Source organism: Rhinatrema bivittatum, chromosome 9 (assembly GCF_901001135.1).
Source record: "Rhinatrema bivittatum chromosome 9, aRhiBiv1.1, whole genome shotgun sequence".
Taxonomy (NCBI): Eukaryota; Metazoa; Chordata; class Amphibia; order Gymnophiona; family Rhinatrematidae; genus Rhinatrema; species Rhinatrema bivittatum.
The window spans coordinates 62,953,421-62,971,262 of record NC_042623.1 but is presented as its reverse complement, the minus strand read 5'-3'; the positions used below and the strand labels follow the sequence as shown (position 1 = coordinate 62,971,262).

Here is a 17,842-nt window from a genome sequence, read left to right as displayed (position 1 = left end):
TTTAATATTATTAAATTCAATGTGGCAGATGTAGTCTTATCTTTATCTCAATTTAGGGTACAGACTTTGGCCGTATGGAATCATATGTATGTAACTATGGGCCGGATTTTCAAAAGGTTAAGCACGCCGGGCCTATTTTCAAAAGGCCCAGCAACACGCATAAAGCCCCGGGACGCGTGTAAGTCCCGGGGCTTTACTAAAGGGGGCGGAGAAGTTTGGGGGTGAGGCCAGAGTCCTCCGACACAGTGCCATTACCGCTGTGTCAGAGGATCGTGTGCCGGCAGGCTGCCGGCAGGCACGAAAAGTAAGATGAAAGTCGGGGGTTAGAGTAGGGCGGGGGGGGGGAGTAGAAGGTTAAGGGAAGAGGGGGGAAGGGAAGTTCCCTCACAGGCCGCTCCGATTTCAGAGCTGCCTGGGAGGGAACGGGGGGAAGGCAGTGCGCCAACCCCTGATTTTATAACATGTGCGCTCATGGACACGCGATTTTATAACATGCACGCACGCAAGCTTTTAAAATCTTCCCTTATATGTGTTGAATATGGAAGAAGTGGTTCTATAATTAACCAATCAAACAATAGTACATTTCGTAGTTTTATGCAAGATGGACAATGAGAAGTTTGAGACAGCCTCAATGATAGGAAGGAGGGAAATTCAGAATAGTGAGACATAAATAAAAATTAAAATTATGTTTATATTTTCTGATATGGTTGTCATTTTTTATGCTTCTTTTGCTGTGAAAAATTTCAATAAAAATGTATTGGGGAAAACAAAAAAGAATAATATAAAACAGTTCAAAGTAGAAAAAACAGAAAGCAGCTTCTTGGGCAGTCCACAGATCTCAAAATAGAAATCATCATGCACTGAGAGTAGCAATAACAACTAGAAAGTGGGTCCTCCCCGACTCCTTCCTCTTCTCCAGATACCTTTCAGAATTGGGAATCCTCATCCCAGTGGAAAACAAAATACCTGGCTGCACGCTCAGCCTTCCAGTCAAGTCACTCTTCCCCATGGAACTTAAGTAAAGAAACCCTCCAGAGTCCTCTTGGAATTTTTTTCTCTAATCCAGATGAGACAGCAAAGCATGCTCTCTCAGTGGACAAGAGACAAGTCCACTTTCACGCTTCTATCCTGGAGCTCAAAAAGTAAGCAGCCTTTTGCATCTCTCCAGCTCCCTCGTCACTCTAGAAGTCCACCCTTTTGGGGATAGACCCTTCTGTCAATCACAGTAGCCACTTATACCCCTTGAACCGCCCATTGTTGGAATGTTCCTACTGTTTAACCTATAATAAAGCCTAGCCAGCTCTGTCGTAGCCTTAGACAATTGATCAATAAAGGTCTAGCAATAGGGTTTAAGGTATAACTTCCCCCCTTTTCAGTCTTTCCCTGAGTAGAAAAATTGGGTTTTTTCCCCCATTTCTGCAGCGGCCCTTCTGGAAGCTTTGAAGTTGTCCCATCTGCACTCAGTTGTCTGGCTTAAAGAGCAAAATTGCCAGACTTCAGGCTGAGCTACAGTTTATTAAACGAACAACTCCAAAACCACATGATCAAGTTTCCCTGGCACAGAAGCAAAAAAAAAAAAAAAAAAGAGGAGAGTCCATTTTACTGCGGTCTCGCAAAGGATTTGCACTCTAGATCTCAGATATTTGGCATGTCCGGCTTCTTTATAATACTAATCACACAGAAGCATCCTGTGGAAGCACCTGGGGATGGAATTTAAATTAATGAGGGGTTCCACCTTAATTCCTTACACAAGATGGCAGAGGCACCCAAAGGAGAAACTGATTCTGAGAGGGCTCCTGAGTGAAGGGTATAGAACTGTGAAATAATCATGGGGAGAGGGACGTCATTTGCCTTCCAAGCACCTAAGCTTACAAGGGTAGGCAGAAAGCCTAAGGGATAGCTAGAAAAATGTGAACGGGAAGGGAACTGGATAATTCTGCAAACCTAGGTACAAATGTTGAACTAGTAAAGATTCCAAAGTAGTTTAAGGTGTTGGGAAGAGGTGTTGGACAGATAGCTGAATTTGTGACGGCCTTAGAAGTGCTAGCTGCCTGGAGAAAGGAAATAGAACTGCCCTTACAAAGAAAATGTAATTCATGGTTGAACCAGAAGGTGATTTGTGGGGGGACATTGATGATGGAGGATGTACTTGTGAGAATAAGGATCTTTACAAGTGAGATGGCTTATATCCATCCAGTTCTTCTTAGATGGGCGTTTAAGCAAGGGGGGGGGGAAGAACAGGCCAAAAACAGTTGTGGTGTCTAAGATAAGTCCTAAAGGGACAAAAGTCCACACAAACTCAGGTAATAAAATACAGGAAAAAGCAAATAAAAGAATGATGCTAAAGTAGAAGAAAACCGAAGAAAATAAGAGAGGGAGATAGAACATCTTCTTGGAGGGTTGTGTGTGCAAATGCTCAGTCTTGTTATCAGAATCACAGCGCTGGAGGCCCCTGTGGTGGAAGTGGACTTGCATAAAATTTCAATCACTAAGTGTGATAATGGAACCAGGACTGAGAGATGAGCATCCCAGGCTGCAATCTCTTCTAATCTCTTTTCCATGTCTATGTAATGTAAAGTGATGACCTTTGTTTGGTACATGCAAACCTAACTTTCCATGTGAATCAGCAGTTTTCTGGTTTGTAACTCATCCTTTGTTTTCTGTTTCACAATCCAGGGGGTCTTCATTTTCTTTTTCCATTGTGTATTTAACAAAGAGGTTCGAAAGCACTTGAAGAATATTTTAACTGGAAAGAAGGCGTTTCCAGATGAATCAACAACAACAAGAGCTACTTTATTAACTGTAAGAGATCAACATGGAAAATATATTTATCAAAGCACTCATCTGCTTGGAAGCTTTTTAATAGAGCCTGTCCTGTAAAATCGGTTTCTGTATCTCTGTTTTGGATCATTCCCTTCCTTCTTAAAATAATTATGTTTACCCCCGTGGTTCTCAGCACTTTTTCTTGTTGCACCTAGAATATTTGCATATAAAAGCATCTTGAGAGATGAATTACCGTATTTTTCGCTCCATAAGACGCACCTGACCATAAGACGCACCTAGGATTCAGAGGGGGAAAATTAAAAAAAAAAAAATTGTGCTAAACCGGTTCTGCGTCTGGGCGTCTTATGGAGCAAATTAGGGGAGTGCATAGGTTTTTTTTTTTCTCCCCATTTTGTTTTCGGGTCTGGGGAGGGCCATTTCGGTCCACTCCCCAGATCAGAATATTTTTCTTTCTGTGGGAACCCCCAAACCCCCCCATCCCAACCCTTTAAATTAACAACCTCCACCCCCCTGACCCCCCCAAAGACCTGCCGAATTAATTTCCTGCAACCCCCCCACCCTCCTGACCCCCCCAAGACCTGCCGAATTAATTTCCTGCAACCCCCCACCCTCCTGACCCCCCCAAGACCTGCCAAACGTCCCTGGTGGTCCAGCGGGGGTCCAGGAGCGGTCCGGGAACGATCTCCTGGGCGTGAGCCGTCGGCTGCCAGTAAACAAAATGGCGCCGACGGCCCTATGCCCTCACTATGTCACTGAGACCGACCGCTGCTATTGGTCGGTCTCAGTGACATAGTGAGGGCATAGGGCCGTCGGCGCCATTTTGTTTACTGGCAGCTGACGGCCCTATGCCCTCACTATGTCACTGAGACCGACCAATAGCAGCGATCGGTCTCAGTGACATAGTGAGGGCATAGGGCCGTCGGCTGCCAGTAAACAAAATGGCGCCGACGGCCCTATGCCCTCACTATGTCACTGAGACCGACCAATAGCAGCGGTCGGTCTCAGTGACATAGTGAGGGCATAGGGCCGTCGGCGCCATTTTGTTTACTGGCAGCCGATGGCCCACGCCCAGGAGATCATTCCCGGACCCCCGCTGGACCACCAGGGACGTTTGGCAGGTCTTGGGGGGGTCAGGAGGGTGGGGGGTTGCAGGAAATTAATTTGTCAGGTCTTGGGGGGGGGTTTGTAGGAAATTAAGTCGGCAGGTCTTGGGGGAGTCGGGGGGGGGGGGGGTGTTTGTTAGATTTTTGTTTGGTTTTTTTTTTATATTCGCTCCATAAGACGCACATACATTTTCCCCCCACCTTTGGGGGAAAAAAAGTGCGTCTTATGGAGCGAAAAATACGGTATATGCCTTCCAAGCAAGCAAGATTTAAGCATGTGGGACAGCATCCGAGATGGTCACAGCAGATATTTTGGAAGGATTGGATGGTGCTTTGGATTTAAGAGCCCCTTGCAGATCTTATTTGGGTACTGCACCAGCAAAAGTCAAGGGGAAGTCTGCAATTCTGACTTGGTTGTAGGTTTTTCCAGAAAAATTTGAATCGGAAACTGTTCCCATACAATTTTTTCTCACTTTAAAAAAAAAAAAAAAAAGTTCTCACAAAATTGTATTATGCTAATTTTTCCTAATGCCCTAAATAGATTTGTGATGTGATTTGACATGTTATTTGACCTGTATGTTTGATTTAAAAGAGAAATAACCCACCATATTAATTTCCCATGCTATTATCTCAAAGGTTTTCAAATAGCCAAGTAGTTGAACTGAAATATTTGATGAGGTGGGCGGAAGGGGAAACAATAAAGACACTTAGGGCAGATTTTTAAAAAGTACGCACGCGCGTACTTTTGTTTGCGCATCTGGTGCAAACAAGAGTTCGCTGGATTTTATTAGATACGCACATAGCCACGCGTATCTTTTAAAATCCGGGGTCGGCGCGCGCAAGGCTGCGCAAACTCGGCAGCCTGCGTGCACCGAGCCGCGCTGCCTGCCTCTGTTCCGGCGCCCCCCACCTTCCCCTCCCTTCCCCTACCTAACCCACCCCCCAGCCCTATCTAAACACCCCCCTACCTTTATTATAAAAGTTATGCCTGCGCTGGCCAGCTGCCGGCACGCGATTCCCCGGCCCGGGAGCAGTTTCGGAGGCCTCGGCCACGCCCCCGGAATGCCCCAGATGACGCACCGCCGTAACACGCCCCCGACGCCCCCCCAAGAAAGCCCCGGGACTTAAGCGCGTCCCGGGGCTTGTGCGCGCTGCCGAGCCTATGCAACATAGGCTCAGCGCACGCAGGGGGTGGAAGGGGCAGCTTTTCGGGGGTTACACGCGTATCTTACGCACATACCCCTTTGAAAATCTGCCCCTTAATGTAATATAAATGTTATCCTGAAACAAATTGAAATCTTGAAATTGCAAAGCCTGCCTAATACTGCATTGGCATGTATTGATTGTTACTAATGAATTTTATGAAACTGAATTTTTAGAAATGGAAACATTTCTACCTCCCATATCTGATTCTGACGCACAGAAAGAATTTGTATTGAGGGAGAGCAGCAAAGGTGGAATATGTGAAAATTCCTATATCTTCTTGGACTAGGTGGTGCTTTTATTCCTCTAACACTTGTATTCATTTTTTAGGTGTTCATTGCCATTCCCTGTGTATTTAGAGTTATTAGATAGAGCAGGTTCTCTTTTAAACGGTCTCTTTTCCCTTTAATCTCTACTATTATAAGCAGGGCCTACTGTGCCAAGCCAGTTAGTAAAGGTCCTTTTATCTTTCTCTCCCTGCAAGAGGTCTCTTGCTTCAGTTTTACTTTGTGCTACAAATATAGCTTTGACTTTAAAGTTTTTCCTTCCTTGATCTGATTCTGCCCTGAATTGTGTGATTTCTGCTCCTTAATTCGAACCCATTGAAATGAATCGAGATTGAAAGTTGGGAACTGAGGCTTCCAGTCTGAACTTGTGGAAGACAGTTTCAGCTTTTCTCCTTGGCATAATTTCTTCTGACATGGGTTAGTTTTGTAGGACCTTGGTCACGTGCTGGTACGGATTTGTTCATGTAGATGCTAACTTTTGTTTTGTTTTGTTTTGTTACCAGCGCTCTCTGAACTGTAACAACACATACATTGAAGAGCCAAACATGTATCGCACTACCATTGGTGAATCAACAGTCTCACTGGACAGCACCGTCAGGTCAGCCAAGAGCCACAGTAGCTACCTTGCTTATATTCTCAGGTAATCAGGTGGTGGCTGCATGGCTTTTGGGACCTTTTTCTTTCCTCATCCTTGTTCAGTTCCATTAACTCTGTACTCCTGTTCTCTGCTGTTAGGTGTTAATGCTTGGCTGGGTTCATATAACCATTAATTATGCAGATTCCTTTCTGGTTTTCATTTGAATCCTCCTTGGATTTTCCTTTATAAGACAGTCTAGTTTGTAGTGAGAAGGCATTTCTTTGTTGGTCTGTAAAACGTTGCCTAGTTTTATTGTGCATGTTTGAGATATGATATTCTGAGGTATCAAAGACATTGTATGGGATTCTTTTTTTCATTCTTTATTTTTGGTAGGGATGAAGCTACTCAGAAGCTCAGTGTTTCCTCAAGCCAAGCCCGTGCTGGCCACACAGAAGCAGATTCTTCCATTTTCCATCAGAAACCAACAAAGGCAAATGGTAAATTAATTGGAAAATGAAAAACTCATTAGAAAACCTATTAATCTTTAGTACTGTATTCCCTTTGTAGCTGGCTAGCTTGTAATAAAGGTAGGCTGACAAAAATCAGTTAAACAGGTTTCTGGCCTGGTGTACACAAGCTGAGTTGAGCTGCCTTTACTTGGCTGGTAATGTGTGAGATACACATGCGGTAGTACCGGTCAATCATCTGCCCTTGCAGTAAATGCAGCACTCCAAGTTAAACAGGTCACTTCAGCCAAGAGCTGCATTCCTTCCTGCAGGGAGCGCACTTACCTGGTGCTCAAGGGATATTTGTCCTGAGTAGAAAATCACCAAACATTTTGTTATATTTTGCTTCAACTGCCCGTCTCTTTCCAAGAGCAGCCCAGGAGCTGCAGGTGAAGTCATCAGCTGAGCCAGATGGAGGAGCATGCCCAGGGCTTACAGTGACTTTCACCATCCTTTTAAGAATCGTAAAGTAAATTTGCGTGTTATTTAATATTCAATATTTTTGTTCCATTTGTTTGCAGTTATGTAAAAGTTCCACTGAGCAGATGACTCTTCTTTGTGCTACCTGTGCCCAGCTCTTCTGTACCATATTTTAAACCCTCCAGACCCAAGATGTATGCTGTTATTTTAGATCTCAAAATATCCATTGTCAATAGAAATGAACGTGCACTGCCAGTCTGAGAGGTGAAGGGGTTAAAGAGTGGAAGTTGCTTCATTATATGTGTTGAGCTCAGTAATATCTCCCCCACCAACACCTGAGTAATTTGGTGTCACTGGTAACTGTCAAGTTACTGATATTTTCCCAATAAAGTGTTTTCATCTAAGCTCTGGTACCTCTCTTGGCTGCTTTACAGGACACGATTCAGATTCTGACAGCGAGTTGAGCCTGGACGAACACAGCAGCTCCTATGCTTCCTCTCATTCATCAGACAGTGACGACGATGGCGTAGAAACAGAGAAAAAATGGCAGGCGCCCACTTCCCAGAACAACGAGAGAGGCCCTATGCACAGCACACCCAAAGGTAACTTGACCACACTATGTGAGTCACTACACAGTGCCAGCTTCAGAGAGAGAGAGAGAGCACAGTCTGTTGTTGTTGCTATGCTAACACTCACTGTTTTTATTCTTTGGATTTATTAATCAACTTTTTAAATAAGTAATTCACCCAAGGCTGGGTACAGCTTATTAGAATCAATAGAATCTTAACAAAAGAAGAGATGCATAGTAAGGACAGAATTACAAATAAGTTAGCATAAGATCATGCCATACTGGGTCAGACCAAGGGTCCATCAAACCCAGCATCCTGTTTCCAACAGAGGCCAATCCAGGGTACAAGCACGTGGCAAGTACCCAAAAACTAAGTCTAGCCCATGCTACTGAAGGCAGTAATAGCAGTGGCTATTTTCTAAGTCAACTTGATTAATAGCAGTTAGTGGACTTCTCCAAGAACTTCTCCAAACCTTTTTTTAAACCCAGCTATACTAACTGCACTAACCACATCCTCTAGCAACAAATTCCAGAGTTTGTGTGTTGAGTGAAAAAGAACTTTCTCCAATTAGTTCTAAATGTGCCACATGCTAACTTCATGGAGTGCCCCCTAGTCCTTCTTATTATCTGAAAGAGTAAATAACCGATTCACATTTACCCATTTAGACCACTCATGATTTTAAACACCTCTGTCATATCCCCCCCCATCCCCCCCCCCCCCCCCCCCCCCCTCAGCCATCTCTTCTCCAAGCTGAACAGCCCTAACTGTGATGATGACTAAACTTAAAAACTGCATGAACAAGTAATCCGGACTGAGTCCTAACCTAAAATAAATACAGAACATTTCAGCAAAGAGCAATCTTTGTAGCAGAGTCTCCATTGTTAACCAACCTGTTATAAGACTCATAAATTGAGCACACATTTCATGAATGCAATAGAAGGCATGTCCACACATTGGTTGTATTTGTGTAGTACTGTGCTAAAGAGGTAATTTAAAATGCCTTGCAATCCAGGCAACTGTCCCTAAGCCTGTGGACAACCTTGGGCAAGTCACTTTGGGCAGATTTATCAGTGGTAATCTCCTAGAATTATCATTGGGGAAAATAAATACAATTGAAATCTCCTCGTGCTTCAGTGTATTTATATGAAATGTGTTAGTAATAATATAACATCGTACCTTTTCCCGTTGGAAGGTGTCAGATAGGCTTTACACACAAGCAGTGGCTGCATGTGTGTGGCTGAAAAGTTCTATTTGTAAATCACATTAGGACCCCACTTAATGAAAGGTACTGTGAAATTCAAAAGTCGTATTATTATTGAAGGGATGGGATATTATATTTTAAAAAGAGTGAACTTTGAATGAGGAGAATTCCTGGGACATGAGTTCAAAGCCTGCCCTCCTCCTGACACTGTACAACCGTGATCGAATCATATCATCTCCCCTAGCAGCTTCCTTTGCAAGCTGTCTTGCAATTCAAGCACCAAAAGCAGACTTTCCATCCCAGAGGTGACTGCGCAGTATGAGTTCATAAGGCATGTTGGAATCCTGTTTGGATGAAAGATGTTGTGTATATCAAGTGCTGATGGCTATTATTTTGGTTTTCACTTTACAGTTGATTCAGTGCCCAATCACGTGAAACCATATTGGCCTGGCGAATGTGTAACGACGAGTGACACTGAGGATCCAGGAGGGAAGCGCAGACTGAAAGTTGAAACTAAGGTTAATGTAGAGCTGCATAATGAATGCAAATCAAACCACACCAGCGAAATACCACAAGACGCACAGAGTGACGGGCAAACCGTACCTCACCAAAACAATCAGCAGCCGGAGCAGAGGAAAGGTAAATCTGACTCATTCAACCATAACCCCAGTACTTTGTGGCCTCCACTGGCTCCTTATCCAGTGAAGAGTTCAGTATAAAACAGCTGTGATGGTGTACAACTTATTAACCCTTGATTCATTTCCATGGACCAGTGCTCTGCTTCGAGTTTATAACAATTACTTATCTTTCACACAACTCAACCTGAAAGGATTGGTGCTATCGGCTTGTAATGCCCAACAAAGGCGAATATGCCTGTAGTCCTGCCTTCTTCAGGGTCCAAATTCTAAACAATAAAAACAGAAATGATAACCTTCATTAATGTTCATAACATTTGCACATCTAAAACCACACATGCCTCTAAACATACTCACAACAGGACTTTGCCTTCTATTCATGAATTGTTAGTTTTCTAAGGAGTCTCTCAAGACTAACTTTGTCAGACGCCTTCTGAAAATCCGGATACATTGCATTGACTGGCTCACCCTTATCCACATGTTATAAACACCTTCATAAAAACCTAGTACATTGATAAGATAAGACTTCCATTTACAAAATCATATTGGCTCTTACCCTTAGGCCATGTCTTTCCATATGTCTAGTAATTTTTTTTAACTTTATTAATTTATAATAAATGCTCAAGGAAAATCTTGGATAGATATTTTAGGAATGACTTCAAAACTACATACAAGCCACAAAAAAAAAAACATTAATTAACAGCCTTTACAGTTTCAAGTTCATAATATTAAGGAACCCAATAACAGAGTCCTAAAAAAAAGAAAAGAAAAATGAAAACAGTGGCCAAACATTCCTATTAAAAAGGATTATTCGAATAAAGCTGGAATAACATCTTAAACTGATGAAACATTATTGGAGCCCATTGATACAATTTTATCACTAAGGAAAAGGGTTAGTTAACTTAGCTCAAAAAATATATTTCACATATTCTTACATTAATTAAACACTTGCACATATTTTTTAGGAAAAAAAACCATAGTTCGAAGTTGAACAACTCAAGGCCTTATCAGTAAAACTGTTTCTTCCTCTTTTGTCACCTTTGTCAACAGTTCCTCTCAATGCCTGAAGAACAAATTCAGAAGCCAGTCTCTATCTGCGTCTAGAACAAATTAACTATAAGGCTATAAGGGATGATGGCTTAGCCAGATCTTTATCAGAAGTCTCCATAATAGCAGATAAATTTAAACTTGTTTGAAACAGGAGACAAATTAGCTGATAAATCCATACCTTCCTCTTTCTTAAGTGGTGACAAATAAAAAAGAAAAGTCTAGACACAGGTGAGAAGGATTTTTCTGGAACTTTAAAAATTTTCTTCAATTATCTTTTAAAATTATCTAATGGTGTAACTGAGAAGAGGCGAGGAAATTAATTAAACATAAATTCCTCTGCCTATTTATTTATTTAAAAATGTTGTGTACCATCATTCCCAAGAAGCATCATAATGGTTCACATCATAAAAAACAATAATTATGGAGGTTAAAATACAGTAACATATTCAATATAAAATAAAAAATTTTAATAAAAGGACGAGTAAAAGAAAAACATAATAATAATCGCTTTTTCATTTTAGCTACTTCTTTCCTCTAAATGGTCTGCATAGGCCTGTTCGAAGAGCCTTGTCTTCAATGCTTTCTTAAAAGCTTTAAACTCTGATTCCAGACGTAATTCAACGTTTTCCAGCTTGGATGTAAGAATATCATTATCTGTAACTGCTGCTTCTTTTGTACCCTTTCCATACTTTTAATAGCAGTGTCATGTGGTAATGCAAGCAGTTGGTAGCCGGATTACAGCCAGAGAAAAACACCAATAGTTTCTGGCTGTGCTTCAGTGTACTTTATTTAGAGCAGTTGCCATTTTCGGGGTCTTCATGTTCCGTAACGGCTCTGCTTCGGGATACCTTGTAGTGTAATCCAGTATGATGAGGATTTACTTGATTCCTCTTGTGGTTCTTTCTAGTGGCCCCATAAGATCCATGCCCAGCCTTTCAAAAGTGCTCTTGATGATGGGCATGGAGATGAGAGGTGCCATCCTTACCTTGGCAGGTTTTATGAGCTGGCGAGTAGGGCAGAACTGACAAAACAATTGTATCTGTTTATGAAGACCCAGCCAAGAGAATTGTGCCAGAATCTTTTCCCGGGTCTTTTCCTCCCCCTGGTGACTCCCTAGCAGGTGACTGTGTGCTAACTGCATAACCTGTTGTCAATAGGACTTGGGTATCAAGAGCTGGTCTAACACTTCCCCTTCCACATTCCCTTTGTGACTCTATATAGTAAATCCCCTTTCATTGCAAAATAGGAGGGGGGGGGGCAGGGTCTGCACTCTGTGCCCTTGGGACTACGCTCCCATCCACATCTTGGATGTACAGTTAGGGTAAATAAGCAAATATAGACATAGCCTAGTAGTTAGAGGCTGAGAACCAGGGTTCATATCCCACTGTTGCTGCTTATGACCTTGGGCAAGTCACTTCACTCTCCATTGCCTTATTTACTAAGCATTTCAATCCAGTGGGAGCACTGAGAGGAGAGGGTCATCTTGCTGGTGGCTGAAAAGAATCAGTAAGTACTGTTTGGGGAAATTTTTAAAACTTAAAAGTATTGGGGAGAAGTAAACTATTGGGGTATATTGTTTAGTGTGTTTTTGTGTCTGTATTGAATAGCTAGTCAGAGGGCAGGCAAAAACCAGGAGTTTGTGTGAGTTTTGTATTAATTAGCTAGTCAGAAAGGCAGGCAAAAAACAAGTTTGTGTGTTTGTATTTCCCACCCCTCCCACCCACCCCTAGTTCATCCTTTAATTTATTGGCAGGTGATATTTTCACACTAAAAATAAATAAATAAAAAATGAATCAGCCTTTTAACTTAAATTCAGAAATTCCCTACACCTTATCAAGAGTTTAATCAATCCCTTGTAGGTCACTACCAGATATATAGTGAATACACTAATACATTTAAAGGACCCTAATTTTACACAGTCCTACTCCCATAGCAACCGAAAACTAACTAGGAACTGAACAAATTTAAGATGAAGGCAGCAGTCCAGCAGCAAGACGGGGGCCTCCCAGTCTTTTGCATAGAGTGTCACATGTATGATTTTTTTACCCACCGGTGAGAAATTGTACGTGTGCATCTGATTCAAAGAGCTGCTGTCCCTCAGAGTACGAGTATGATCTCTGGAAGCTAGAGTGGCAGACCTGGAGAAGCTGAGGCAGACAGAGAGGTATATAGATGAGACCTTCAGGGACATAGTAGCCAAATCCCAACTCCAGTCTAGCAGCCCTGATTCTGCCTTGGAAGAAGAAGGTGTCTTGATCCGAGAGCATCAATCTGGTGCGGCAGGAAATGATCCTTTAGCAAGAACCTGCTCTCTAGGTTGTGCATTGTCCTCTCACACTGAGGATGTGTCTCCCAGGGCTACTGCCCAGGAGGGAAGGTTAGGTCTGCCGTCATAGTTGGTGATTAGATTATTAGGAATGTAGACAGCTGAATGGCTGGTGATCATGAAGATCGCCTGGTAACATGCCTACCTGGTGTGAAGGTGGTGGACCTCTCGCCTCATCTAGATAAGATTTTAGACAGTGCTGGGGAGGAGCCGATTGTCATGGTACATGTGGGTACCAAAAAGAAAGGAAAATGTGGGAGGGAGGTTCTCACAGGACAAGCAGGATGGTAGTCCTCACATATGGGTGACATCACAGGATGGAGCCCAATCACGGAACACTTCTGTCAAAGTTTCCAGAACTTTGATTGGCCCCTACTGGGCATGCCCAGCATGGCACTAACCCTGCAGCCAGCAGGGGTCCCCCTTCAGTCTTCTTTTTTCCGTGCAGCAGTAGCCACGTGGTTAAGGAGCTCTGCAGACATTCCTGACAGGAATTTTCCTCACAGAATTACTAAAATTTAATTTACTCCACAGGGTCCCTCCTTCAACTTTTTCAAGCTGCGGTACTCCGGTAAGTTTTTTACCCATTTCCCGTCGATTACCGTCGAGTTTGGCCCTCACGCCCTACTGGCCGTCAACCGTACTGTGGCTCAATTTTTTCATGGCCATGGCGTCGGGGTTCCGCCGCTGCCCAGACTGTAATCGCACCATGTCCGTCACAGACCCTCACAAAGTCTGTGTAATGTGTCTCAGATGTGAGCATGATGTCCTAACCTGAACCAAATGTGCCCTAATGACACCTAAAGGTCACAAGGCCAGAATGGAGAAGATGGAACTTCTCTTCCGTGCTCAAACCCCGATGCCATCTATTGCATTGATGTCGTCAGAACCAGCACCGTCAACTTTGCGCCAGTATCGACCTCCGGCCAATGACCGTCCGGCATCGATGACTTTTCGGCCTTTAATACCCTCTACTCCCCCCTTAAGACCATGGGGATCGTAGAGAGAAACATCACCACCGGCATCAAAAGTCTAGGGCCATCGAGGGAGCGAAATCATCGACCTCGCCATCGTCCGAGCCACTGTCGAAGAAACCCCGTCCAGAAAAGGCACCGACCTTTTCGGCGACCGGGTCACTGAGGCAACCCTCACCTGACAGGGTATCAGGAGCCACAACTTCGCCTGTAACGGTGGTCCCTCCGGCTATGCCTCTGCCTCCTTCTTCTTTTCTGGAGCCGGGGCTGCTTGCTCCTGGTCTCCGAGAAGAACTGGACCGGATGGTTCAGGAGGCCATCGACAAGGCGATGCATCGACTCCAAGTTCCTCTGACACCAGTACTGATTGCGGAACCGACCATCGTTCCGATTCCAGCAGCGTTGGCACCGCTGCTCTCGAGGATGGAAGCACTCATGGCCGCTTTTCCACAGATGGACCCTGGGTCACCGATGGCTCCGGTGCCCTCCCCGCTTACTTTGTCATCGGGGGAGAAACACCGTTCCGCATCCCTCCATCGGGAGTTCTGCCGATGCGTCCGGCGCCATCGAGCCATCCATCGATGCCTCCAGTTATTCCTTCGAGTCCTTCGGAGCCTAGAACAGGACCTTCAGGGATCCCACCGCCCCATCCTCCTCTGGTCCCTAGAGGAGCAGGTGCTGATCCCTATGATACCTGGACTGATGATTCTTCACCAGACACCGATGACTTGCCTTCACCACCTTCACCTACTGAAAGCAGAAAGCGTTCTCCTCCAGAGGACCTTTCCTTTATAAATTTTGTGAAGGAGATGTCTGAATTGGTTCCCTTCCAATTACAGACTGAGTAGGACGATAGGCAACAAATGATAGAGTTGCTACAATTCCTGGATGCTCCCAAGGAAATAACCTCTATCCCTATCCACCAGGTTCTTCTGGATCTCCTCAAAAAGAACTGGGAACATCCTGGCTCTGTTGCTCCAGTCAACAGGAAAGCTGACACCACCTATCTCATGCAGTCAGCTCCAGGCTTTCACAAACCTCAATTGGATCACCAATCTGTGGTTGTAGAATCTGCCCAGAAAAGAGCAAGGAAATCAAAACCCCACAGTTCCTTTCCCCCAGGCAAGGAACAGAAATTTCTAGATGCCATTGGTCGCCGTGTTGTCCTGGGATCAATGCTCATCTCCAAAATTGCCTCTTAAGAGCTCTACATGACGCAATATAATAGGGTCTTATTTAAGCAGATACAAGACTTCACAGACTCCCTGCCTCAACAATTTCAAGATCAACTCCAAACCATAGTAAACAAGGGTTTTGAGGCAGGCAAGCATGAGATCAGATCAGCTTACGATATCTTTGACACTGCTACCAGGGTATCTGCAGCTGCTATCTCGGCAAGTCGATGAGCCTGGCTCAAGTCTTCCGACCTTTGCCCTGAAGTACAAAACAGATTAGCCGACCTGCCTTGTGTAGGAGATAATCTGTTTGGCGAGCAGACAAAGCGAACGGTGGCGGAACTCTTGGACCATCATGAGACCCTAAGACAGCTCTCTCTGATGCCTTCTGATTACTTTTCAAAACAGCCCTTCCGAAAGGACTCTAAGAAGTAATTCTTCTGCCCGAAGAAATCCTACTCGCCACCAGCCAGAACCCGTTCTACGAGACCGTTTCAAAAAACCCAGTCTCATCAGATACGAAAACCAAAACCGCAAGCACCTATTCAACCAGGTCCTGCTTCCGGTTTTTGACTCCTGCATAGAGAGCAGCAGCCAGCTTCCATTGCCCCACATACCAGTGGGAGGTTGATTGTGCCATTTCAACAACAGATGGCAGTCAATCACCTCAGACCAGTGGGTCCTGGCGATAATTCCTCAGGGTTATCATCTGAACTTTCTCTCCATTCCACCGGACTCCCCACCTCTACTGATGTGGAGAACATCCGATCACTCCATCCGTCTGGAACAGGAGGTCTCCCTCCTCCTCCAGTCCAACACAATAGAACCAGTACCCTACTCTCAGCACAGCCTAGGATTCTATTCCAGGTACTTTCTTATCCCCAAAAAATCGGGGGGTGTTCATCCAATTCTGGACCTACGTGCCCTCAACAAGTACCTCCAGCGAGAGAAGTTCAAAATGGTAACTTTGGGCACTCTTCTTCCTCTTCTACAAAGAGGAAACTGGCTCTGCTCTTTAGACCTCCAGGATGCATACATTCATATCACAATAATTCCATCCCATCGCAAATACCTGAGGTTTCTAGTAGGCCCCAAGCACTATCAGTACCGAATGCTTCCATTCGGCCTCGCATCTGCACCACGAGTCTTCACCAAATGCCTCGTCATAGTTGCAGCCTTCCTTAGGACTCAAGGTGTTCATGTCATCCCCTATCTAGACGATTGGTTAATCAGGGCTCCCACTCAGCAAGATGCTCTGTCGTCCCTACATCTTACCTTACACACTCTAATTTCGCTCTGATTTCTCATCAACTACGACAAATCCTACTTAGTCCCATCTCAAACCTTATCGTTCATTGGGGCAGACTTGGACACCTTGCAGGCAAAGGCTTTTCTGCCTCAACAGCGAGCTCTCACTCTCGTGTCTCTTGCACACCAGCTGCAGTCTCAGCATTCCACGACTGCACACCACTTTCTCATCCTCCTGGGACAGATGGCGTCCTCAGTTCAGGTCACCCCAATGGCCCGCTTGGCCATGAGAGTCACGCAGTGGACTCTAAGGTCACAATGGACTCAATCCATTCAGCCCCTGTCGACCATTGTCCACGTAACCGACTCACTCCATCAGTGTCTCGCCTGGTGGAGAAATCAGGTCAATCTCCTCCAAGGCTTTACCCTTCCAGGCTCCAGACCCTCAGATAACTCTCACCACCGATGCTTCCAACCTCGGCTGGGGAGCCCACGTGGCCGATCTGCAGACACAAAGATCTTGGTCTCCAGAGGAAGCCAAACACCAAATAAATTTCCTGGAGCTTCGAGCAATCAGATATGCTCTCAGGGTATTTCAGGATCGCCTCTCCAATCAAGTCACCCTGATCCAGATGGACAACCAGGTGGCCATGTGGTACTTCAGCAAACAGGGAGGGACGGGCTCCTACCTTCTGTGTCAGGAAGCTGCGCAGATATGGGCGGAGGCCCTCTCCCACTCAATGTACCTCAGGGCCACCTGCTTGCGGGGAGTGGACAATGTGTTGGCAGACAAGCTGAGACGCACCGTTCAACCACACGAATGGTCTCTCAACCCCTCAGTAGCGAACTCGATCTTCCAACAATGGGGTTATCCTCAAATAGACCTCTTTGCTTCGCCTCAAAATCGCAAAGTAGACAACTTCTGCTCTCTCGCAGCCAACACTATCAGCCAAGAGACGCGTTCTCCCTCTCATGGACAACCTGTCTCCTATATGCATTCCCTCCGCTTCCACTTCTCTCAAAGACTCTCGTGAAGTTACGTCAGGCCAAGGAACCATGATCCTGATAGCACCTCACTGGCCGCGCCAAGTGTGGTTTCCAATACTTCAGGATCTCTCCATTCTCAGGCACATTCCCTTGGGAAAGGACCCGCTTCTAATCACTCAAAACGGCGGGTGCCTACGCCACACCCAATCTTCAAGCCTTGTCCCTGACGGCATGGATGTTGAAAGGTTAATCCTTCAGCCACTTAACCTTTCTGAACCAGTTTCCCGTGTCCTGATTGCTTCACTGAAGCCTTTCATGTGAAAATCGTATTCTTACAAATGGACCAGGTTTACGTCATGGTGCTCTTCTCGGTCCCTTGACCCCTTTACCTGTCCAATCGCAAAATTTCTGGACTGTCTCTGGCACTTGTCAGTCAGGTCTAAGAAAGTCCTCCATCAGGATGCATGTCAGTGCGGTAGCCGCCTTCCATAAAGGTGTCGGGGATGTTCCCATATCAGTACAACTCCTTGTAACACGTTTTTTGAAGGGCTTGCTTCACCTCAACCTCTGCGTCCTCCGGCCTAGTTTTGGGTCGGCTCATGAAACCACCATTCGAGCCTCTTCAATTCTGTGACCTTCGATATTTCACATGGAAAGTGATTTTCCTTTTGGCAATCACTTCCGCTCGCAGAGTTGGTGAATTACAGGCTCTAGTTACCTATCCGCCTTACACTAAACTTCTGAAGGACCGGGCAGTACTCCGCACTCACCCTAAATTCTTGCCTAAGGTAGTTTCG

The 17,842-nt window shown here is 44.9% G+C and overlaps 1 protein-coding gene across 3 annotated transcripts in view; it reads left to right on the top strand.

The window, feature by feature from the left end:
- CELSR1 (cadherin EGF LAG seven-pass G-type receptor 1) overlaps nucleotides 1-17,842 on the top strand; it is a 564,861-nt gene that overhangs the window by 524,853 nt on the left and 22,166 nt on the right. For 2 of the 3 annotated variants that reach the window (XM_029617243.1, XM_029617241.1), the window contains exons 29-33: nucleotides 2,677-2,802; nucleotides 5,881-6,017; nucleotides 6,348-6,451; nucleotides 7,315-7,482; nucleotides 9,062-9,289. In XM_029617243.1, coding sequence (XP_029473103.1) covers nucleotides 2,677-2,802; nucleotides 5,881-6,017; nucleotides 6,348-6,451; nucleotides 7,315-7,482; nucleotides 9,062-9,289 — 763 coding nt within the window. The remainder of the gene's footprint in view (nucleotides 1-2,676; nucleotides 2,803-5,880; nucleotides 6,018-6,347; nucleotides 6,452-7,314; nucleotides 7,483-9,061; nucleotides 9,290-17,842) is intronic. The other variant, XM_029617244.1, reaches the window with a different exon arrangement.